Genomic DNA, 23703 nt, shown 5'->3' with positions numbered 1-23703 from the left:
AATGCAGTTAGCCTCTGACCAGAAGTGCAAAAAGTATAGCTTCACAGTGAACAGCTGTTCACTTCTGTATCTCATTACAGGATTTCCCCTCCTTAATATTTTCCTCTGTAGATCATAAAGGAACAAACTGTTCTAAGATCAGATCTGAGGGGCAGCTTAATTGAAATTGTAAAAAATAAAATAGTAATCTTAGATTTTTGGGGGTATCATGTATTCCCTACCTATATGTTTTCCTTTGCAGATTAAATAAGAAATTGTTTCAAGATCAGTTCTGAGGAACAGCCTGATATAAAAAGACCTGTAATGGATCTAAGTAAACCACAGATCCCAGTCCAGTTTCCTCACCACTTTTACCATGAGCATCGCAGCGTTTGAGAAGCATGAACTGACCCCAGGTCTGTGGAGAGGCCAGGGCTGGCTGGGACTTCCTCTCTGCTCCCTGGTAGCTGCTCCTCACAGAAGAGGCATTGTGGCCAGGGGCCTCCAGCTCCTCCACATATGAACACTGCACATGCCTCCGCCTCACCTCAGGAAAGACAGACACATATTTCAGACTGATTAAGCCTTCTCTATAAAAATAAAGGATACTCTTGTTAGTTTTTTTTTTTTTACTTTTGGGGGGTGGAGGGGGGTTCTCTGTGTGTCTTTCACTCTCTGTGTGTCTGGAGTCTTGAGTTCTGTGGTTGTGTGTGTGTGTGTGTGTGGTGTTCATAGCATGGGGGGGGGTTGCAGAGTGACCAAAAGCAATCCGCTCCCCTCTAAACAGTCTCAGTGCCTGCCTTCACACACCCTCAGCAGGACACTAGGTCTGATCCAGACCCTACACACACACACACACACACACCAACACACATTCACACCAACACACACACACACCTACACACACTCACACACCCTCCCACTCCCAGGCACCCTGTGCGACCCCTCACCATTGGCTAGGTATCGCAGGTATACTGGAGCTCTGCACCTCCAGCTCAGCTGCAGGGGCCATTTGGGAAGGCAGGACACACAGGTAAGCCTTCATGCTTCTTCATGCTTCTTCATGCTCCATGGTGCCATGGCTTCACAGGCTGAGGCAGCCTCCAGAAATATGGTCATTGAAGGGCTGGTTGATTGTGATTGCGTGTGTTGGGGATGAGATGCTAATTGAAAGGTGTTGGGATCATTGATTATGATGATTTGAAATGTTGGGGGCTGCTGTGTTTCTTACTGTGGAGCTCTCTTGGTTTGGGGATTGTGGGCTTCTGAGTGTGCAGAAACCAAGGACTTTCTGGAAGTCTGACGGCAGTTGAAACATCACTGATCAGGACTTTTCTGTATTTTCATCTTTTTGCTTTTGTTTGGTGTCGAGGTTCACACTTGAAAACTATCGGATTGACTTTGCATTGGTCTGGTCTGAACCTGACAGGCTGACAGTGATGTAGGGTGATGGACAGCATTGTCAAGTGTGTTGGTCAAATATCCTGACAAGAAGACTTGAGTAATGACAATTTAGTTTGTATCTGCAGTCATTGATGACAGGGAGATTCATATTTTGTAACGTTTTGTTCAATGGATTACATTTACTCGTGCAAACTAATTATGGATAATTCAGAAAAACACACATCAGTTTTGCTTCCAGATTTTAACCCTTGTGCTGCCTTCGGGTCACATGACCCAACGGTTCATAACGAACCATCGTTGTGTTTACCCAATTTTACCCAATACAAAAACAAATACAAATAATTTATTTTAACTATCGCAATGTGGGGGGTCTGAGACAGCCCAACGGTTAAAAGAAAATGATTCACTTTGTTTTTGTATGCGGTAAAGTTGTCGCAATACAACGGTGGGTCACAATGACTGATGGGTCAGAATGACCCGAAGATAACACAAGGGTTAAGAAAGAAAAACATTCACAGGACATCAGGAATGTCCAGCACAGAGCCAAGCCACATACAGTGGCAGTCTGTACGCTTTCTCTCTCACACACACACACACACACTTTACACACACTGTACGCTGTCACGGCGTGTATAAAAGCACACCTCTGTCTTGGTACATAGTCCACCTTTCAGCATGAGCACGCTGGTTTTCATGGCATTATGAAAACGAACGATGCCAAGCCGTCATCTGACCTATGTCAATATATCTACTGCATATGATATATCCATGAAGAGCTCTCAGTGTTGCTGAATGTCCTGACAGATGGTAACTCCCTCCTGAAGCCCGTATCAACAAAGATCTGATTTATGATGTAAAAATATACCTTCTTTTAAATTATAATTATATATATATATATATATATATATGTCCTTATCCCAGAAATATACTTAAATTTCACAATTTTCCCTTTGACAGATGTGTGTTGAGTGTGTGTGTGAAAGTTTTGTCTTTGAAAGTTCAATCTTTGTGTGTGTGTGTGTGTGTGTGTGTGTGTGTGTGTGTGTGTGTGGGAGCAACCTCGGTGCTGAAAGAAGCTTTTCCTTGCAGTCGTAACTCACTGCCGTACTGTCCACAAGCCTCGGTGGAATTTCAAGAGTGAGTGAGACAGGCAGGCCCTCATAAAGACCCTCTGTACAGACCGCTGGGGCACGTCCGATAGGCTGTCTATCCCTCTCCCTCTCTCACACACACACACAAAAACACACACATCCCCTCTCTCCCTCTCCTCTCTCCCCTCTCTCCCTCTCCCCTCTCCCACACTTTCTCCCTTGTCTCTCTCTCTCATTCTCTCCATCTAACCCTGAGGGCCAGCGTGTCGTCCTCCCCTCCTCCCTCGCTCTCCTCCCTCGCTCTCCTCCCTCGCTCTCCGTGTACCTGTCCTCCTGCAGGACTCTCTGCGGCTTTTCAGACTCTGTGGTCAGATTCTCACAGCTCAGCTGTGAAACGGCCTGGTCATTAAATCTGGGATCAGGTTATATAACTATGTCTAGGGTCAAGATATATAACTGGTCAAAGAGAGACAGAAAATTAGCTAAATACAGAATATTAGAGCATTTAAGAGAAATAGAGATAATATAAAGAGATAGATAGGAGGGAGAAAGGTCTCCAGATATTCCCTCAGCGATCCTCAAGAGATCAACTTTGACCTCTAACATTTGACCGTGACAGTCCAAGATGGCTGCCCTGCGAACAGTGAGCAGGACGGTTGGGGGCTTTGAGGCGTGGGGGGGGGGGCATACTTCATCCTCTTGACTGTCTGCACCTTGGTAATGAAACCAGATCCACTGACCTCAGAAATGTGACCCCTGCCCCCCTCCACCATCACTGGATTCAAAAGAGGATGGCTAATGTGACTACGACTTGGACAGCTAATTCAGTCCTTCAATGACAAGCTGGACCAAGGCCAACACAGAACATATGCATAGCATCATTAGCCTCTCAACAAGCCATCGTCTCGATAGTGTGAACCATACCTAATCAAGTAGAACTCCTGAACTAAGTAGAGCAGTTTGTTTTTGTTTCTGTGTTGAGGAATTGAGGTGTGTGTGTGTCTCCAGGTGTATGATGATGGTGTGTGTGTCTCCAGGTGTATGATGATGGAGTGTGTGTCCAGGTGAATGATGATGGTGTGTGTGTGTCTCCAGGTGTATGATGATGGTGTGTGTGTCTCCAGGTGAATGATGATGGTGTGTGTGTCTCCAGGTGAATGATGATGGTGTGTGTGTCTCCAGGTGGATGATGATGGTGTGTGTGTCTCCAGGTGGATGATGATGGTGTGTGTGTCTCCAGGTGAATGATGATGGTGTGTGTGTCTCCAGGTGTATGATGATGGTGTGTGTGTCTCCAGGTGAATGATGATGGTGTGTGTGTCTCCAGGTGGATGATGATGGTGTGTGTGTCTCCAGGTGGATGATGATGGTGTGTGTGTCTCCAGGTGGATGATGATGGTGTGTGTGTCTCCAGGTGGATGATGATGGTGTGTGTGTCTCCAGGTGGATGATGATGGTGTGTGTGTCTCCAGGTGGATGATGATGGTGTGTGTGTCTCCAGGTGTATGATGAGGATGCTGATGGAGCTGATGGTGTTGGGGTTCCTGGTTCTCCAGGCGGCAGCGAGTCCCCGCTTCGCCCGGCAGGTGGAGTTGGACACGTATGATAGCGCCAACTACGATGTGGATCTAGAAAACTTGAACCCGGAAAACCAGGATATCTATGATTATGAAGATGGACTGACCATTGATGAACCTCAGGTAAGGATGAATGGGCGGGGCTGGGAGGGGCTGGGCATGCTGTACTGTGGCACCATCATGCTGCCATAGCTACCATGCTGCCATAGCTACCATGCTGCCATAGCTACCATGCTGCCATAGCTACCATGCTGCCATAGCTACCATGCTGCCATAGCTACCATGCTGTAGCTGCTGTGTTGGGAGGGGGCTGGGCTCTGCATGACAGATAACAAGGGGTCATATCTCTCACACGTACATGTATATATAAATACTTCTAGTTCTTCCAGAACTTTACCTGAGTAAAGTTTACCTGAGTCCTCTCGGTTGATTTGACGGCCCTACTAAGATACTGGGCTTAGCTCAGTGGCAGAGTAGTTGACTGCAGATCAAGGAGTGCAGGTTTGAATACCCCTGTACATCACTGAGAATAACAGCGTCTGCTACGTGTGATCTGTACGAGCAGAGAAATGTCTGAGGGTTGTGATGCTGGAGTTCAGCTTCATCAGGTTCTGCAGCCTGCTCTCCAGCCCTGCTCTGACGAACGACCCACATTCTTTACTTTAGGGTTAAGGGTTAGTCTTGGCAGCGTGATCTCTGGCCACGTCCACAGGAAGAAGGACCAGCCAGGTGTCTGTAGGCATCCCCTGTGTTCGCAGAACACAGCCAGAACATGCTTTGGAGGAAAGCATTTCTTGAGTTAATCCCTTATTGTTAATAGACATAGCTAAACTCGTCAATTCAAGTCTTCATCTGATCCCAACAAATCTTTGCAATTTGTGATAATTTGGTAGTAAATGAGACAGAGAGGCCATGTCAAGACAGCCCTCCGCTCAGCCCAGCTGGGTGTGATATGCCTGCTCGGCAGGGTTGGATTGTGGGGAAAATTGTTTTTTGGGGGGGTTTTTACCCAAAATGTTCGCATTTTGTAACAGAAATGCAGCCAACCCCCTGTCAGAGAGAACAGGTCTGTTGTGGTTGTTTCTGGTCCAGGGGAGGCAGGAGAAGCCACCATGATGGAGTTATCAGGCAGGATTTATGATGTTACACACCCTATATTACATGTTTATGATGTGATGTGGTTATTCTGTGGGTCTTTATGATATGATGGGAGATGGCATGATTATGGCATGACCAGGAAGATGGTAGTTGGCATGGTGACAGGGAGATGGTAGTTGGCATGGTGACAGGGAGATGGTAGTTGGCATGGTGACAGGGAGATGGTGTTGACGCTGTTGGTCCATGATTCAAAACGTGTGTGTGTGTGGACAGGAAGTGATCACAGTGATGAGTGATGTCATATTTGCGAGACTGTGTCAGGGTTTCCTCTTGAGAGAGAGATTGAGTGTGTGCATTGGAGACTGAGTGTGTGAGAGAGTGGGTGTGTTTGTCAGAGGCGGTGTGTGTGTGAGAGAGCTGTATTATTTAGAGTGTGTGAGTTAGAGAGATACTGTAGTGTGAGTCTGAGAGAGTGAGAGAGTGAGAGTGTATGGTAAAGAGAAAGTCAGATGTGAAAGAGAAAGAAACAGAGTGTGTGTGTGTGTGTGTGTGTGTGTGTGTGTGTAAGGCAGGTTCCTAGTGACTGGGTTTCCCATGTCAAGCGATGAAAATAAACTGAGATGATGAAATGATAGCTCTGTAGTCCTCTACTGTCCCTGTTAAACACACATTCACACACATACCCCCCCCCATGCCCCCAATTACACACACACCTCCCCTCCACACACACACACCTCCCCTCCACCCCCCCACCCCCCATGCCCCCAATTACACACACACCTCCCCTCCACACACACACACCTCCCCTCCACCCCCCCACCCCCCATGCCCCCAATTACACACACACCTCCCCTCCACACACACACACCTCCCCTCCACACACACACACCTCCCCTCCACACACACACACCTCCCCTCCACACACACACACACACACCTCCCCTCCACACACACTCACACACCTCCCCTCCACACACACACACCTCTGCCCTGTCATGCTGGTTCTCTGAAGGAGCAGAAGTTTACAGAGGTTTGACTGGGAAAGTAAAACTCAATATCCTACAATGCTTTGCACTAAAACTACAGTAGGTCACCTGACCTCTGTGACTTGGTAGACAGACACCAAAGAGATCCAGTTAACAGAGCTGCAACCTGCCAGATCATCTCTCCATGATCCATCAGGCTCTATGTAGAGGGTTCTATCTGGAGGGCTGTATGTAGAGGGTTCTATCTAGAGGGTTCTATGTAGAGGGTTATATCTAGAGGGTTCTATGTGAAGGGGTCTATCTAGAGGGTTCTATGTGAAGGGGTCTATCTAGAGGGTTCTATGTAGAGGGTTCTATCTAGAGGGTTCTATGTAGAGGATTTTATGTAGAGGGTTCTATGTGAAGGGGTCTATAGAGGGTTCTATGTAGAGGGTTCTATGTGAAGGGGGGTCTATCTAGAGGGTTCTATGTAGAGGGTTCTATCTAGAGGGTTCTATGTAGAGGGTTCTATGTGAAGGGGTCTATCTAGAGGGTTCTATGTAAGGGTTCTATCTAGAGGGTTCTATGTAGAGGGTTCTATGTGAAGGGGTCTATCTAGAGGGTTCTATGTAGAGGGTTCTATGTGAAGGGGTCTATCTAGAGGGTTCTATGTAGAGGGTTCTATGTAGAGGGTTCTATGTGAAGGGGGGTCTATCTAGAGGGTTCTATGTAGAGGGTTCTATGTAGAGGGTTCTATGTAGAGGGTTCTATGTGAGGGGCTCCATCAGCATCTTGCTGGTGTTTAAATGGAGTAGTGTTGATGGATGGTGTTCTGAGACATTCTTGGCAGAGTTTCAAAAGATAATCCCATGTCAACAATTGTGGATTATTCCTTGTGTAAACATAACAGCCGACCTCAGACGTGCTGTTGCTTGGTAGAGGCATTGGGACATATTCTTCAGTTTTTCTGATAAGAGCAGTTTCCTCAGGGGTCTGAAGGAGACACAGAACCAGATGAGCTTCTCTCCCTGGGTTCCTGCAGACGTTACCCTGCTGATGAACCCAAACACACATGAATCAGGCTTAGAATGGGTTTGGATAGTTTGGCAAGCACACATTCGTCACTTTACTGCACATTGCACAATTTTTGCACGAACCATGTTGCACTCTTCTTTATATTTTATTTTATATTTTTATATTAAATTATTTACATTGTATAGTATTTGCTAGAATTATTTAGATAATGTTGTTAGTTTTCTACTTTTTATATTTTATATTTAAAACTCGTATGTTTAACGTCTGCACCTTCCTGCCATAGTAAGTTCCTTGTTTGTGTAAACTTGGCGAATGAAGCTGTTTGTGATTTTTCCCTAAGATGTAGACTGGATCTGATGATGAATGAAGGATAGGGTGTTAGGTATATGTGGGAAAGTGCATAGCTCTGCGGTAGAGCATTTCACTGCAGATAAAGAAGTCTCAGGTTCAAATCTCCTGTGTGTTCATTTGGATAAAAGTGGCTGCTAAATAAATACGTTATTCTTTTAGTCTTTTTATCTTCCTAGCAGGCTGTAGATGTGCAGTTCCAGAGCTGCAGGTAGGCCTGGTTCTGGGGGAGATCCAGGAGAAAGATCCTTGGGGTGGGAGAAGCCAGCTGAACTCTTCTATGCTGTCACTGTTTCTGCTATTCAGATGGAAACTCTCTCTCTGGCTGTCTCTCTGTCTCTCTCTCTATGCCTGTCTCTCTCTCTGTCTCTCTCTCTCTGGCTGTCTCTCTCTGGCTGTCTCTCTGTCTCTCTCTATGCCTGTCTCTCTCTCTGTCTCTCTCTCTCTGGCTATCTCTCTGTCTCTCTCTATGCCTGTCTCTCTCTCTGTCTCTCTCTCTCTGGCTGTCTCTCTGTCTCTCTCTATGCCTGTCTCTCTCTCTGCATCTTTCTCTCTCTGCCTGTCTCTCTGACTTTCTCTCTCACTTTCTCTCTGTCTTCACTCAATCTCTCCTCTGTCTTTCCTTCTCCACATATCTGCCTCCCTCTCACTCCCTCTTGCTCTCTCTCTTTCTCCATTTAGTATTTCCATGTTGATTCCCAGTTCTTTGCCCTGAGATTTCTGCCAAGTTTTTGCTTGTCGTTCTCCAGGGTGTGTGTGTGTTTGTAAGAGAGAAAGTGTGTGTGTGTGAGGGAGGGGGAAAGTGTATGTGGGGGGGGGGAGAGTGAGTGTGTGTGTGGGAGAGAGTGAGTGTGTGTGAGAGAAAGTGTGTGTGTGTGTGAGGGAGGGGGAAAGTGTATGTGGGGGGGGGGGAGAGAGTGAGTGTGTGTGTGGGAGAGAGTGAGTGTGTGTGAGAGTGAGTGTGTGTGTGTGAGAGAGTGAGTGTGTGTGTGGGAGAGAGTGAGTGTGTGCGTGGGAGAGAGTGTGTTTACTTTAACGGAGAGTGTGAAGGCAGCTAGCAGACTCTGTGCAAGACTAGTCAAAGGCCTACCTTGTAGTCTTCCAAACTCTGTTTCTGACAAAAATGTAATCTGTTCATGGCTATAATTATCAACTGAATCTACTCAGCACATCAGCTTAGCCGGTTGTATTGAATATCTTATGTTAGGTAATATTCCCACAATATTCGTCTGTTCTTGCCTTTGTAAAATACTGAGAGCAGAGAGTTCATCAGCCTCCCAGACTGCAGGTAGAGAGCAGAGAGATGACTGGTGGGTTTGTGTAGCTACCATGTGTGTCTTGGTTCCACAAGGACCATTCGCTGGGAGAGATAGACTCTGCCTTTATGGTGAGTGAAAAGGCCAGGTAGCGCATCAGACTAGCGATCAGCGACCCCATGTGGCGGATAATAAAACTACAGGGTTTGGTTTGGGAGACTACGTTCTCGCTACAGAACTGGATCCACAGAGTGGGCGTGCTCCAAATGTTTGTGCCACGTCCTGATAGGCTACTGTGCAGGAGGAGGAAACACCCGTCCTCTGATTGGTTCAAAGCATCCATACAGACTCAAAAGTTTAGCTTTTCTATTGAAATATGCTTGCAGACATTTTAAAATGCATGTAGTCAGATGCACTCGTACATTGGAAAGACAATGAAACACTCCACAATGTCTGCAACAGTGAGAATGTATAGTTAGAACACAGTCACAGTGTTAAAGGTCCAGGAAGTGATGTAGAGGGAGGAAGTGATGTAGAGGGAGGAAGTGACGTAGAGGGAGGAAGTGATATAGAGGAAGGCAGTGATATAGAGGGAGAAGAGAGAAGTGGAAACAAGAGAGGAAGGATGATTGAGTGCAAGTTGCCATGGTGAAGATGTCCAAAATGTCCTCATAAGCCAGAATGTGTGGCAGAGGTTTACCATGTCCACCTGTGAGGTAATGACTAACCCTCCAGGCACCTTCCCCAGACACAGGTGTACCAGACACAGGTGTACAGGAGCAACTTCCTGTTCCCCAGACACAGGTGTACAGGAGCAACTTCCTGTTCCCCAAACACAGGTGTACAGGAGCAACTTCCTGTTCCCCAAACACAGGTGTACAGGAGCAACTTCCTGTTCCCCAGACACAGGTGTACCAGACACAGGTGTACAGGAGCAACTTCCTGTTCCCCAAACACAGGTGTACAGGAGCAACTTCCTGTTCCCCAGACACAGGTGTACAGGAGCAACTTCCTGTTCCCCAGACACAGGTGTACAGGAGCAACTTCCTGTTCCACAAACACAGGTGTACAGGAGCATCTTCCTGTTCCCCAGACACAGGTGTACAGGAGCAACTTCCTGTTCCCCAGACACAGGTGTACAGGAGCATCTTCCTGTTCACCAGACACAGGTGTACAGGAGCAACTTCCTGTTCCCCAAACACAGGTGTACAGAAGCAACTTCCTGTTCCCCAGACACAGGTGTACAGGAGCAACTTCCTGTTCCCCAGACACAGGTGTACAGGAGCAACTTCCTGTTCATATGTGTACATGTTAAGATGTTCACAGCAGACAGGTTTACATGTTAATTCCTTTTCTATTTCTATTTTATTATATTGTGTCAAATTCTGTAGCTGTGTTGGCTGTATCTGGTAGTTACACAACCTCAACAACCCACTGACTTTATACCACTGCAGATTAAAGCCCACATTGTATTAATTTATTAACCTTTATATGTTGTGACGTAGAGCACTGACAGGCTCTCATTGAGTACTACTGTATGAGTCGATTGGATTCATTAGATTTTGGGCGATTTATTATTGACACCTGGGTGCTATAAGATGACGTTTTTACAATAAATATCCATCCATCCATCTGGCCTAGGCCTCTAGCTCCCCCTTGTGGTGGGACTGGGTACCTGAGTTCCCGGTTCAATGACTGCTTAGCGGTCAGAGGGTCCGTGCTGGCTGAAGTTGTCACTCCTACTCCTCCTTCGGAAGTGTCCAGATGCATGGCCTGCTCCTTCTCCATGACGACCAGGGATACCTGTAACTAGGTAGACAACATCAAAGTTGAGACAACGACATCATCACAACGTGGAAGTCAGTATTTCATGGTTAGGGTTAGGGTTATTAGGGTTAGGGTTATTTCATGGGACTAAACAGTAACTCGTCACTGAAGCGTGCTCAAAGCTAACAGTAGCTAACTCTCGTTATGTCTGTCATCTGGGGCTCCAGTCTGAGAGGAGAATGTCCCTGTACTTACTGTAAGTCTCTCTGGATAAGAGCGTCTGCTAAATGACTACATGTAAATGTAGAGTCTTTCTTTGGGTTCACACGCACACGCACACACACACACACACACAAAAACAAGCTACACGCTCCTGTTGACTCCCTGTGTTTGTGTCTTTCCCTCAGATAGAGATAGGAACATTGGCTCCACCTGACTACAACTACCCAGCCCCTGGGGCATCTTTGGAGGAGGAGGAGGAGGAGGGGCAGGAGGAGGAGCAGGAGGAGGAGCAGGAGGAGGAGCAGGAGGAGGAGCAGGAGGAGGAGCAGGAGGAGGAGCAGCTAGAGGTGGAGGAGGAGCAGGAGGAGGTTCAGCTAGAGGTGGAGGAGGAGGTGGAGCTGAGACCGAAACTGGCTCCTCAGGGCTCAGGAGGCTCTGGGATCCTCATGGGACCTGACACACAGAAAGGTCTGAACACACACACACACACACACCTACAGTATATATACACACACACACATACAGTATATATATACACACACACAACCAGAGGTCCACCACCTCTCCTCCAGACGCCCACAGTGATTCAGCCTCTTCCAACCATCCTCCTGTTTCAGTGCATGTGTTCCATTTAACTACCTGTTATTGGTTAAATGTGTATTTAACTGCTAAACCATTTGTCTCCTAACTTCATCCTAATCATAATTGTGAGCTGGCATCTCACTGGTCTCTGTCCTGGGGCGTTGTACTAACCCCTCATCTTGTCTCTAACAAGAGGAGGAGCTGCGCCTGGCTCCCATTGACATCCTTCACGTCTCCGGGGACTTTGGGGGCTCTGTGGGTTCCGGAGCCTTCGGTGGTTCTGGGGACCTGCTGGGTTCCGGGGACCTGCTGGGTTCTGGGGACCTGCTGGGTTCTGGGGACCTGCTGGGCTCTGGGGACCTGCTGGGCTCTGGGGGTTCTGGAGGATCCGGGGGTTCTGGAGACCTCCTTGGCTCCGGGGGTTCTGGAGACCTCCTTGGCTCCGGGGGTTCTGGAGACCTCCTTGGCTCCGGGGGATCGGGGGATCTCCTGGGCTCCGGGGGATCGGGGGATCTCCTGGGCTCCGGGGGATCGGGGGATCTCCTGGGCTCCGGGGGTTCCGGAGCTTCTGGGGGTTCCGGGGGCTCTGGGATAACAATGATCTCTGGAGGTTAGTATCCACACTGGTTCAGTAGAGTAGCCTGGTGTTCATCACCCCTGTTCCAGGGTGACCAGTGTGTATGCTAGAATCCGCTCCTGGTATCACCCTGTACTAATACAGGTAGAGGTGCACCCTGGACCAGAGGGACAGAACACTAGAGTAGGCAGATGTTGGTACCTTAGTAGAGCTTTTACAGAACATTGCTTCCTACCAGATTTTGTCAATGTTAAAGACCTTCTGCATATCCATGTTTTTATCATTTAAGACTTTTATGTTTCCATTTACCCATTTCCTGCTGGTTAAATGTGTTGTTTTAATCCTAACTGCCATGCGTGATTTGTTGGAATCATTGCTATTACTGTCATTGTTCCATTCATCGTCCTACCATGTCTTTGCATTTGTGTCACCTTAACCTGCTGTCTCATCTGCAAGTGTTTGTTTGATTGGTTGTTGAGTTGACTGACTGTCCATCCCACCTCTGAGAAGCACTAACCTGTCTCCTAACCCCGCCCCCTGGCTCTAACAAGAGGAGGAGTTCATCCTTGAGAAGATCCCTCAGGAGGCCTCTGGCGATTCAGGGGAGTCAGGTTCCTCTGGGGCCTCTGGCGAGTCAGGAGAGTCAGGTGCCTCGGGTGAGGCAGGAGAGTCTAGTGCCTCGGGCGAGGCAGGTGCCTCTGGGGCATCAGGAGAGTCAGGAGAGTCAGGGGCCTCTGGTGAGTCAGGGGCCTCTGGTGAGTCAGGGGCCTCTGGTGAGTCAGGGGAACCGATAATCCCTGTCATTCAAAAAGGTCAGTATCAACAGGAAGATTGAATCTGGGAATGTTAGGGAACGCTGGGGAATTCTGGTAGAATAATTGGCGACTGGTAGAAACATGGGTGACTGGTAGGAACATGGGTGACTGGTAGGAACATGGGTGACTGGTAGGAACATGGGTGACTGGTAGGAACATGGGCGACTGGTAGGAACATGGGCGACTGGTAGGAACATGGGCGACTGGTAGGAACATGGGCGACTGGTAGGAACATGGGCGACTGGTAGGAACATGGGTGACTGGTAGGAACATGGGCGACTGGTAGGAACATGGGCGACTGGTAGGAACATGGGTGACTGGTAGGAACATGGGCGACTGGTAGGAACATGGGTGACTGGTAGGAACATGGGCGACTGGTAGGAACATGGGCGACTGGTAGGAACATGGGCGACTGGTAAGAACATGGGTGACTGGTAGGAACATGGGCGACTGGTAGGAACATGGGCGACTGGTAGGAACATGGGCGACTGGTAAGAACATGGGCGACTGGTAGGAACATGGGCGACTGGTAGGAACATGGGCGACTGGTAGGAACATGGGCGACTGGTAGGAACATGGGCGACTGGTAGGAACATGGGCGACTGGTAAGAACATGGGCGACTGGTAGGAACATGGGTGACTGGTAGGAACATGGGTAAGGCTGAAGCTGGGTTTTGCAGTATTTATCTAATAAACAAAAAAGTAATCCTACTACTCCCATTTAACTATTTCATCCTGGTTAAATGTGTCCATCATCTGTGTTAACATTGCTCATCAGTACGTCATTTATAACTGGCGTATTGTCCTTGCTGCTCTAACCTGTGTCTCCCTAACGCCTCACCTTGTCTCTAACAAGAGGAAGAGCTGCTTCCTGCCACGCCCCTCCCAGAGGAGTCGGAGGGGGAGATAGTGTCTGGGGGCTCTGGGTTAGAGCCAGACGTTGTCACACAAGGTTAGTACCTGTCAGGCTGCCAGCAGCGCACAGCGGCGGACCCTGTTACGATCGCCCACATGCAGGGTCCTCAAGTCAGACAAGGAGGTGGTTTACTAAGTTGTGTGAATGTTAAAAACTGAAAAGCTGCTTTTGATGTGGAGAGTTGATCTACGAGTGTTGTCTACACTGTTCCCTTCATCCTCCGGGGTGGGAGGGTTAGGGCCTATTGACCGCACTGTCCTCAAGAACAGTTACTGGTTACGACAAATAACCACTACAAACACATAGATGTTACCAACAAATAACTGTCTGGCACAAATACATATTAGGAAATCCCTCCTCTGGGTAAAGCTCAGTGGTGGAGCATCTGACTGCAGATCAAGTGGTTGTTGGATCCAATCCCCTTTGTGTATCTGGATAAAGGAGTCTGCTAAATGAACACATTACATTGTGTCCAGGTAGTCGGACACAAAAAAAAACTTTTCACGTGGTAAGTTGAGCTACGAGTGTTATTGTTAAGGCCATGGTTTGTGAAGTACTCATCATTGCATCTAATCACATAAAAGATGTAGCTACCTAGCCAATTTAGCTAGCACTAGACAGATAGTCACTCTGACTCCACATGTAACCACACAGCTCTCTGTGATGATCAGGCCAGACAAGCCTTCAGACACTCACTTTTAACCAGGATCCCAAGTGAATAATACTTTATCTAACTTTTATTCACCTCTCCCCCTCCCCCTCCCAGGTATGCCCACCTGTCTGTTGTGTACCTGTCTGGGCGGGTCTGTTTACTGTGACGACCTGAAGCTGGCCCACGTGCCCCCGCTCCCTAAAGAGACCACTCACTTCTACGCTCGCTACAACAAGATCACCAACATCAACAAGTCTGACTTCGCTCAGATGAGTGAGTTTACTGAAACAACTCTGCCAGGACTGAAACATGAACGGCATCACTGACGTCATACGTGTTGCTTCAGCCTGGTTAAACAGACACCACCAATATGTTTAAATATGACGTCACACAATTACTTTTTCACTTAAATACGTCACCTTTTTTTTAACGAGAACTGAAGCATCTACTGTATAAACAAAACCAGATGGAATGTGTCACATCAGACAAATGAAACCTCCAGTGGAGGTCTTTAGTAAAACTAAACCCCCCAGTCCTCCTACCTGGTACCTGAAGAGGTCTGTATGCTCTAATATGTCTTCATACCTGACCACCCTTCGTGCTCTCCTGTCCCGGGCAGACAAGCTGAGGAGGATCGACCTGACGGCTAACGAGATCTCGTCCGTGGCGGACGGGGCTCTGAGTGGGCTGCTGGCGCTGGAGGAGCTGGTCATCAGAGAGAACGCTGTGGCTCAGCTGCCTGCGCTGCCCGTCACCATGACGCTGGTGGACGCCAGCCACAACAACATAGGTGCCACCGGCATCCACAAGGAGGCTTTCAAGGTGGGTCACATCCTGTCATGTTCCATCACATCCTGGATCAACTGGAATTTATGCTACATATACTGTTTGTAACCAAGACAACACAGACTAATCTGAGAGGGGTCTACTGCAAAGCGGAGCCATGTTGGTTGTTCAGTAACTTTTTTGTCCTTGTTTCCAGGACATGGCGGGTCTGCTGTACCTGTACCTCACAGATAACCACATCGACCACATCCCTGTGCCCCTCCCCGACAGCCTGCGCTCACTGCACCTACAGGTACCTGCAGCTGTAGTTTGACGAGAGGGACTGCAGCCTCCATATGTCCCTTACTACCTTCCTGCACTTAGATCAAGCTGGGGTGCATCTATGTCCTGGATACAACTCCCTTTAACTCCCTTCCTTCTTCTCTTCCTGCTTTTCTGCTCTCCTAGCTTCTACTTCAGCCTATATAAGTACACAATTAGACAGAGGAATAGTATATCATCTAGTTTTAAAAACATACAGTTGTATCACATGACAAGAGATTCCATCTAGGCCCTGCCATCTAGACAGCTCATTAGCTGATCCTGTCGGCCTCTGATCCCATGTTTTGCGGTTCCAGCGTAACAACATCCAGATGATGCACGAGGACACGTTCTGCAACCTGAAGGACTTCAACTACATCAGGAACGCCCTGGAGGACATCCGCCTGGACGGGAACCCCATCAACCTCAGCAGAACCCCGCAGGCGTACGTGTGCCTGCCTCGCGTGCCTGTGGGAGACCTCATCTAGACACACACATACACATATAAACACACACATAAGCACATACACACTCATACACATAAGCACATACTCATACATGCTCCCACTTTTATATATACATATATACACACACACACACACACACTACACTGAAACAAAAAACACACATAACATGGGGCCTGAAAATAGACACACACACACACAACAACCCAACAAACAATAAAATCATGCCAATGATCAACAGCAATCTGCACATACCATCATCTACCTAGTGTAAACACTATTTAAGGCTATTGGTCCCACTTACACACACACACGTACAGAGAACTTTGTCAACATCCAAACTGTTCCACAACTTGATGAAATGGAGAACATTCTACTCTCATAAATACATTTTATTGATCGCCAGCAAACAAGTGATCACGTGTTGGTTTGGTTTGAATGGGCTCGCCTGGCAAAGACCACCAGTAATATTGTTTAAATATGTTTGTTTTGTAAAGAAAAAAATAATATTAATATTAATGACAAATCTAACACATTTGGAAATGTTCATTTATACTAATGGAAGCAGGAGCTGAGTGAAGGTGAACTGAGGTTCTAATGCAATAAAAGAAGCATTTAAACACAAGCATTTGTTGTAAAATCTGTACTGTAATATAAAAATATATATATTCAGAAAACGTTTTTTTTTTTTTTTCATTTTTTTTTTTATTTTTTTTTTACATGAACTGCAATATTTGGTATGATACATTTCAAAGTGATGTTTTGACCATGCACAATAGCTTATTCATAAATAATCTAAGCGTATTGTATGAGTGGTGGGGGTATGGGTGTGGGGGGAGGGGGGTAACAACCATAATAGCTTGCTATTGTGTGCTTTGTATGGAAATACCACAAGTGAATAAAGATGTATTGATGACCTCTCCGACCTGGGAGTGGCTCACCGTTGTCTTTGAAACTCGTAACACTACAAACTTTTAACATGACCAACAAACATAAACTTTTAACATGAACAACAAACAGAAACGTTCTAATAAACATTCATGAAGAGATGCTCTAGTACTGCTTCACAGGTACTTTTTCATAAAAGCATTGCGTATTCTATTTATATATATATATGTATGTATATATATACAATATACATACATATATATATATGTATGTATATTGTATACATAGAATATGTATACAGTAGTGTATACTCAAGTTTCAATAATGAATCAATAAATTAACGTAAAAAGAATGACCATCCCACCTCAGAGAGCTTCGATCAGCTTCTCAAACAGGTTGAGGAAACGTTCCCTTCTCTCCTGCAGCGCTGAGTCTCTCTCTTCCTCCCCTCCTCCCTCCGCTCTCGTCTCTCCATCCCACACAGACCCACGTCTCTCCACAGCCTTGCGGTCTCTGTCCAGGACACGTTTGTCCCGGATCAACATGGCCCTGTCCTTCTCCATCATCCTTCTCTCTCTCTCCATCACGGCCCTCTCTCTCTCCATCACGGCCCTCTCTCTCTCCATCACGGCCCTCTCTCTCTCCAAGGCGGCCATCTCTCTCTCCATCCCTGCTTTCTCTCTCTGCAGTGCCTGCATCTCCCTCTCCAGCAGAGCTCTGTCGCCCTCCAGTGTCGCTCTGCCTCTCTCCAGTGTCGCTCGCTCCTTCTCCACCTCCTCCTCCATATCCAGCTCCATATCCCTGCTCCTCCCCTCCTCCTCCTCCTCGTTGAGCAGAACCTCCACCTCCGTGGGGCCCCGGCGCTGCGTGGGGCGTGGCGGGGACGTCCGCTTCCTCTTCCTGCTGGGCAGGAAGTCCTCCTCTGTGTTGGCTGAGGTCTGGGGGAGCAGCAGGGGGGCGCTGCCTGCCAGACGCCCCCCCAGAGCTTCACTCATCAGGCTGAAGAACGGCCACTGGTCCGGGGACACCTTCACACACCCCGGAGGGTGCTTTAGCTCCTGGCACCACAGAAGAAGAAGAGGAAGAATTAAAAAGGAGAAGATGATGTCAAACCTCTACTTCCTCATCCTGGGCCCTTACAGGATGTGACATGGTCAGAAGGTTGTGACAGTGAAGTCACATCCTCTCTTCAAAGAGCGGGGCGATTAGGAAGTCTAACTTTAAAATCTTTAATAAGATAAGAAGAATGTGTACATTTAGCAGATGCTGTTACCCAAAGGGGAATCAAACCTCTTGGTCTACAGTCAACAGCATCACACTGAGCTAAATCTGCCAGCCATCAGCTGGTAAATATTGACCTTGTACTTCTTTTTGAGGTTGTCCCATTTCTTGCTGGCCTGGCAGTGTGTCACAGTCCCCTGCAGTCCCATGTGCTTCAGAATGGACCTGCGATCGCACAGCAACGGGATCTGACTTCATCTTCACATTATCATATCAATAAATACATCTATAATGTAGGAGTGCTGTACCTCCATGCATACTTGGCAGCATTCCTCTTCCCTGAGAACAGATGCTGATTGGACACACGCAGCTTCACCAAGTCCTCAGTTTCCTTTCCACTCACTGAACACAAACATTACAGGAAGGTTATACAATAGTTTAGTAGTAATGGAATGATGCTAAAATACAATTATTACATTTCAGCGTTTAGGAAGTAAGGTATAGTGCTAGGACCAGAGAGGCTAGTGTACACTGTACATAGGCCTACACATTCACTGTACATAACCAATCTTGGGTTTGATGCCTGTTGAAATTTTTTATTTTATTTGTAGATGTATTGGAATATCAAAATGTCATTGTATGATGAAATAGTTTTGATCCTGGTTGATGCCTGGTTAACTGCTGCGGAGCGTGCGCGTGTTCCCTGAACATTAACACGCGATTTTGTTTCTCCAGGAACTCCAGCTACAGAAACGCAGCCTTACTAAACCCCAGGAACACAGTCCCTTCTGATGGGTGAATTACTTACTTTTGTAGGTGAATTCTACTGAGTTTTGGGTGTCATATGGCGTGGAAGTATACATGTGATCCAAAATGTTCTCCATTTCAGACCCAGTCAAGCTCCTCCGACCAAGTACACACTTCGTAGGGAGCTTGTTTTCCGCCCTTCAGAGGGCGCCTCGTTTCTTCTTCTGTTATGTCTCTACACGACAGTCTTTCTACCACCCCTAGTGGACGGGAATGTCTATCTGACAGGGTTATTCACCAAACTGAACGTTGCAGACGAAGTGATTACAAGAAAATGAAACTATATAATCCTAATTTCTAACCATGGCGTCAAGCGGGTTGTACGGTAAGCAATGAGAAGCGTCGACTTGCTTATTTAAAGCTACCAAGATTTATTACAACTTCTTATTCAGTGATAGTTTACATAATGATTGTCTTGAGAGAACGAATATTTGTATTTTCATGCATAATTCGTTTGTTTATTTACGTTTCACTTTCGTTTAGCGTCAATGTCATTTTTGTTTAGTTTGAATCACGGTTTGTTATTTTTTGTTATTGAAATTAGCAAAACTATAATATTTTCACACGTTCAAGTGAGCAGTGTGGGCTTTACTGTTAGGAAGCCGGGTGTAGGAATCCGTGTCTGTGCCGAGGAAGGAGATAGACCTTGGAAGCATAGAAGGATTCTTCACTGACCCCGCTCCACTTTTCTATTTATCATTTATTTACTTATATTTCAAGTATTTATTTTATTTGACCGAATCTAATTTCATCTTCAACTGTACTGTCGGGACGATTCAACACAAAAAAATGTTTTGCATTTGTACAACTGGATGGTATAATATACATGATTGATTGATTGACCCTGTGAGACCTTAACGTGCTGACCTTGAGCTCTTCCCGTGCAGCTTCCAGCGTCAAGGAGGAGTACTCCAGCAGCAGTGATGATGAGGTCTCCTCCATGAGCGACCCAGAGGTGGAGGCAGACAGGTCCCTGGTCCCTGCCCACCAGCAGGTCAGTTCCCTGGGCCTCGGCTGGGAGACGCCCCCTGGGGGCTGCAGGTGGAGATACACCAGTGATGGGTCACTCATCAGCGATTTGTTCATTGTAAAAAAAATCTTTCATAAGACTCAGGAGTAGCAACTAGATTCGGTCATTTTCAAATTTTGCTGGACGAGATTCCAAGATCCAAATTAAGTGAAATGACCCAATCACTATACTGTAGATCCTCAACCTGCATGTTAGGCTCTTCTGAACTTGGCTACCCCTAACCTAGTTTATTTATATAAAAAAAGACTAATTTCCTTTCATGATGGTTACTTTGATTACTAGTCATTTACTAGTATAATAACTAGTTGTTCCTAGTGTGTGTGTGTGTGTGTGTGTGTGCTGTCTCAGCCGTGCTGTGCTGTGTGCAGACGGAGCCCTGCAGGTACTACAACAGCCGTGGCGGCTGCAGGAGAGGGGCTGAGTGTCTCTTCCTCCACCTGTGTAAGTACGCCGTGGGGGGGATGTGCCGGAAGGGGACCCGCTGCTCCCTCGCTCACCCAGGGGCACCCATACACCCCTCTGGAGATCACCGTGGAGACAGGAGTGCACGGGGTCAGAGATCTCAGTCAAGAGGTGAGGGGGCGTGCTGCGTCTCCTCTTCCTCTTTCTCCTCCTCTCTTCTTTCTCCTAATCTCCTCTCGTCCTCCCCTCTTCCTCTCCAACCTAACCACTTCTCCTCCTCCTCTTCCCCTCCTCTCCTCTTCCTCCTCTTCTCCTCCTCCTAACCTGTTATCTGTTTTGTTTGCTGCTGTCAGAGGGGAGGCTGAGTGATGAGCGAGCGTACCAGTGGCAGCTGAACGTTGGGCAGGGCTGGGTGGACGTGGCCAATGACCACATCATAGAGGCACAGTACAGCCTGCCCAACACCTCCGTCATATGCATCTTTAACACCCCCTATGGGTAGGTCCCGGAACTGCCCCTTGAGGAGCACCTGACGGCGCCATTTGTCTTTTTATTTCTATTCTTAATGTCTCGTTGGTCTGCACTTCTGTGTCAGCACCTGGTTCTGGAGGACTTATCCCTGAACTGCCGTCTCCCTCCTCCTCTCTCCGTCCTTCTTCTCCTCTCTTCGTCTCACTCTCTCTCTTCCTCCATCCTCCTCTCCTTCTGGTCTCAGGAGGGTGAACATCGACTTCAAGCGGATGAGGGTTCTTGAGAAGGACATCCGAGTGAGGCGTCTGGATGGGAGGAAGACGACCTGGGTCTGGTTCTACAGCAGCAGCGGCCGTGGCTGGGTCTCTTATGACAGGAAGGTAGAGGATACAGGTGGCACAGCCTGAGATGCACCGCTTGCAAAAGACAAGCACTGAGCAAATATGAAATAAAAAAACATCTGAAATTATTGATATTTTGATCTTTCTGGCAGGCTAGTTCTGTTCGTTTATTCCCAGAAATCGCTCCTGAATGGTCTCTATGTTCCTGAAGCAAAAATTTAAATCAATATATTTTCAATAACGGGAGTTGTTTTTTAAACCTTGAGGATTCCACAGGAAAGCCAGGCCCTGTGAAGAGCTCTGAAATTGAGCAGCAGTACCAGCAGAACCCAAAGGGTTCCCTCACATTCCACATCAACTCAGATCAGTATGAGATAAAGTTCAAAGGTACAAATGATCACAGAATCTACACCCGTCTCTTGCAAACATGGTTGTGTATGTGTTTCAGTGGTGTGTTCTTAAACACGGTTCTTTGTGTGTGTTTGTTCAGAGAAGCAGCAGGTGGGTAGAAGGAGCAGGAGGGTGAGGCGTCGCCCGGAGTACCAACAGAAACCGTCTCAAGGGTGAGTGGAGCTTGTTTTTACTCTACAAGCGCTTGAGTATAAAAACTAAAAGAATGTTTCAATGTGTTTCTCTTCGAAGCAAAGCTCTTTGGCCACAGTGGCTGTGTCTCAATACCCATTCTACAGTACTATTGCATTGACTATCCAAGAAAAACATTTTGAATACAACATGCTAGAAGTACCAGGAGGTCCCACTCTATGAGCCAGCATGCAGCGGTCTGTGAGCCAGCATGCAGCGGTCTGTGAGCCAGCATGCAGCGGTCTGTGAGCCAGCATGCAGCGGTCTGTGAGCCAGCATGCAGCGGTCTGTGAGCCAGCATGCAGCGGTCTGTGAGCCAGCATGCAGCGGTCTGTGAGCCAGCATGCGGTCTGTGAGCCAGCATGCAGCGGTCTGTGAGCCAGAATGCAGTGGTCTGTGAGCCAGTTGTAATCATACTGCATGTTAGAGTACCTACTCTGTGAAGGCAGCTGCAGTTCCTTATGAAAGTACAACAGAGAAGCACGCGATCCGGAGGCAGACATCTTTAGCAGGCTGAATGTTGTGACAGCATGGCTTCTCTTGATTGGACAGATCTCCGTTAGGGGTGGCGGCCTTCCATAATGTGGGCGTGGCTCCTGCAGCCAGCCAATCACCTGAGTGGAAGTTTGAAGGGAAGAGTGGAAAGTGGCACAAGTTCAAAAAAGAGGTGTGTAGCTCCTGCATACGCTCCTGAATCTCCAGATAAATGAATCAAACATGTCAGGGATAACTCTAACCCTAGGATGGAGGTGGAAGTCATTATGTTAGGGTCAGGGTTAGAGGGCTGGAGGTGGAAGTCTCACCTTTGTTTTGACCCTCAGGAGAGCTCTGTGTCCAGCGCTGATATTGAGGCTCAGTACCAGATCAACTCCACAGGCTCCATGAACTTCACTGCTAATGGGAAACCCTTCATGCTGGACTTCTCAGGTCTGTTCGCTAGTTAGCTATTCGTATTGAGGTAGCTAGCTACTCGTACTGTGGTAGTTAGCTAGGTGTACTGTATTATGATTAGTTAGCTCTAGATTTTTGGTACACAAAATCCATATGAGTGTAGGATATACAGTGCAGGGTCACGAACAGCTCTCTGTCTCTACAGCCATGAAGCAGATAAATCTCACCACCAAGCAGAAGAGAGCCGTCAGGAGGTTCTAGACCGGCACCCCGTCTCCTGTCCCCAGCCGACTGTAACAAATGAAGTCACAGTCTGTCAATTATATATTGCTGCAATTGCATTTAGGTTCTGTTTGTGGGCATCAAGTTTTATAGCTTTGTAACCATAGCCTACTGCTTACAAGTCCAGTTGAGAGGACATTCTGGGCTTTCTATGGATTGCTCAAATGTAAATAACCCAAATAATAGTTATGTAATTCTAGTTGCATAACTATAACACATAGGGCAATATGTTTTCCTATGTTGTGTACAATGTAAACTTAGTAAACTATAAAAATCCCCAGGTGTCAGGGGAATATAGAGAGAGGTTAGACAGGAGTCAGGTGGCTGAGCGGTGAGGGAATCGGGCTAGTAATCCGAAGGTTGCCAGTTCGATTCCCGGCCGTGCAAACTGACGCTGTGTCCTTGGGCGAGGCACTTCACCCTAGTTGCTTCGGGGGGAATGTCCCTGTACTTAATGTAAGTCGCTCTGGATAAGAGCGTCTGCTAAATGACTAAATGTAAATGTAGACTTGAGGAAATGTAGTTGTAACAGAAGATGTTTACGTGGAAAAAACAATCAGGTGTTGAAAATGACTGTCAAATGTTTACAGCTTGAACATGATCAGACTCAACACCAGTTTTTATTGAACATCATAACTTAAGTGCTACTAGCCTAAATGTTATTGAACTGGCCTTAATCGTGTACTACTTGAAACTGCCATCTGTTGTGATTTGTGATGGGATCTCCAAAGCCAAAATAACTCCAGCCTTTAACGTGCCATGAGCCTGCTATTTAGGCAGATAGCAATTTTTTACAGTGGCAGTTTGAAATCATGTTTTATTGTTAATAATAAATATTTGACTAAACAAATGTGATGGTTCGTGGTTGGTCTTGGTTGTTGGCTAGCGTTAGGTTATCAACACCTACCCGAACAATACAACAAAGAAGGAGAAAGACTGGTTATCCCGCCAAAG

General features: G+C 47.1%; 3 protein-coding genes across 6 annotated transcripts; 2 read left to right on the top strand and 1 right to left on the bottom strand.

The window, feature by feature from the left end:
• The first annotated feature begins 810 nt into the window (after positions 1-810).
• On the top strand, positions 811-16883 carry LOC134037959 (epiphycan-like). Of its 3 annotated transcripts, none has more exons than XM_062483534.1 (11): positions 811-1012; positions 3976-4174; positions 10928-11210; positions 11518-11630; positions 11667-11934; positions 12453-12713; positions 13573-13668; positions 14399-14557; positions 14904-15106; positions 15267-15362; positions 15688-16883. In XM_062483534.1, the coding sequence occupies exons 2-11, from the start codon at positions 3980-3982 to the stop codon at positions 15856-15858; spliced, it is 1845 nt and encodes a 614-aa protein (XP_062339518.1). In that variant the 5' UTR covers positions 811-1012; positions 3976-3979; the 3' UTR covers positions 15859-16883. The 3 variants fall into 3 exon arrangements, with proteins under 3 accessions (XP_062339518.1, XP_062339517.1, XP_062339519.1); XM_062483535.1 differs by having other exon boundaries at positions 812-1012; positions 11518-11629; positions 11882-11934; XM_062483533.1 differs by having other exon boundaries at positions 11518-11934.
• Positions 16031-20151, bottom strand: si:dkeyp-38g8.5 (uncharacterized protein LOC568385 homolog). Of its 2 annotated transcripts, none has more exons than XM_062483549.1 (4): positions 19618-20151; positions 18252-18345; positions 18081-18168; positions 16031-17780 (listed from the first exon to the last, which is right to left on the bottom strand). In XM_062483549.1, exons 3-4 carry the CDS (start codon positions 18150-18152, stop codon positions 17088-17090), a joined length of 765 nt encoding a protein of 254 aa, XP_062339533.1. In that variant the 5' UTR covers positions 18153-18168; positions 18252-18345; positions 19618-20151; the 3' UTR covers positions 16031-17087. The 2 variants fall into 2 exon arrangements, with proteins under 2 accessions (XP_062339533.1, XP_062339532.1); XM_062483548.1 differs by lacking the exon at positions 19618-20151 and adding an exon at positions 18752-18920.
• Positions 18894-23604, top strand: si:ch211-244b2.4 (uncharacterized protein LOC541512 homolog). Its single transcript, XM_062483541.1, has 10 exons — positions 18894-19075; positions 19638-19744; positions 20149-20353; positions 20536-20680; positions 20898-21033; positions 21261-21381; positions 21485-21557; positions 22129-22243; positions 22398-22503; positions 22673-23604. The coding sequence occupies exons 1-10, from the start codon at positions 19054-19056 to the stop codon at positions 22726-22728; spliced, it is 1086 nt and encodes a 361-aa protein (XP_062339525.1). The 5' UTR covers positions 18894-19053; the 3' UTR covers positions 22729-23604.
• The last annotated feature ends 99 nt before the right edge of the window (positions 23605-23703 follow it).

The sequence above is a fragment of the Osmerus eperlanus genome, chromosome 17, assembly GCF_963692335.1.
Source record: "Osmerus eperlanus chromosome 17, fOsmEpe2.1, whole genome shotgun sequence".
NCBI lineage: Eukaryota > Metazoa > Chordata > Actinopteri > Osmeriformes > Osmeridae > Osmerus > Osmerus eperlanus.
This window is presented reverse-complemented; position numbering and strand designations above follow the sequence as displayed.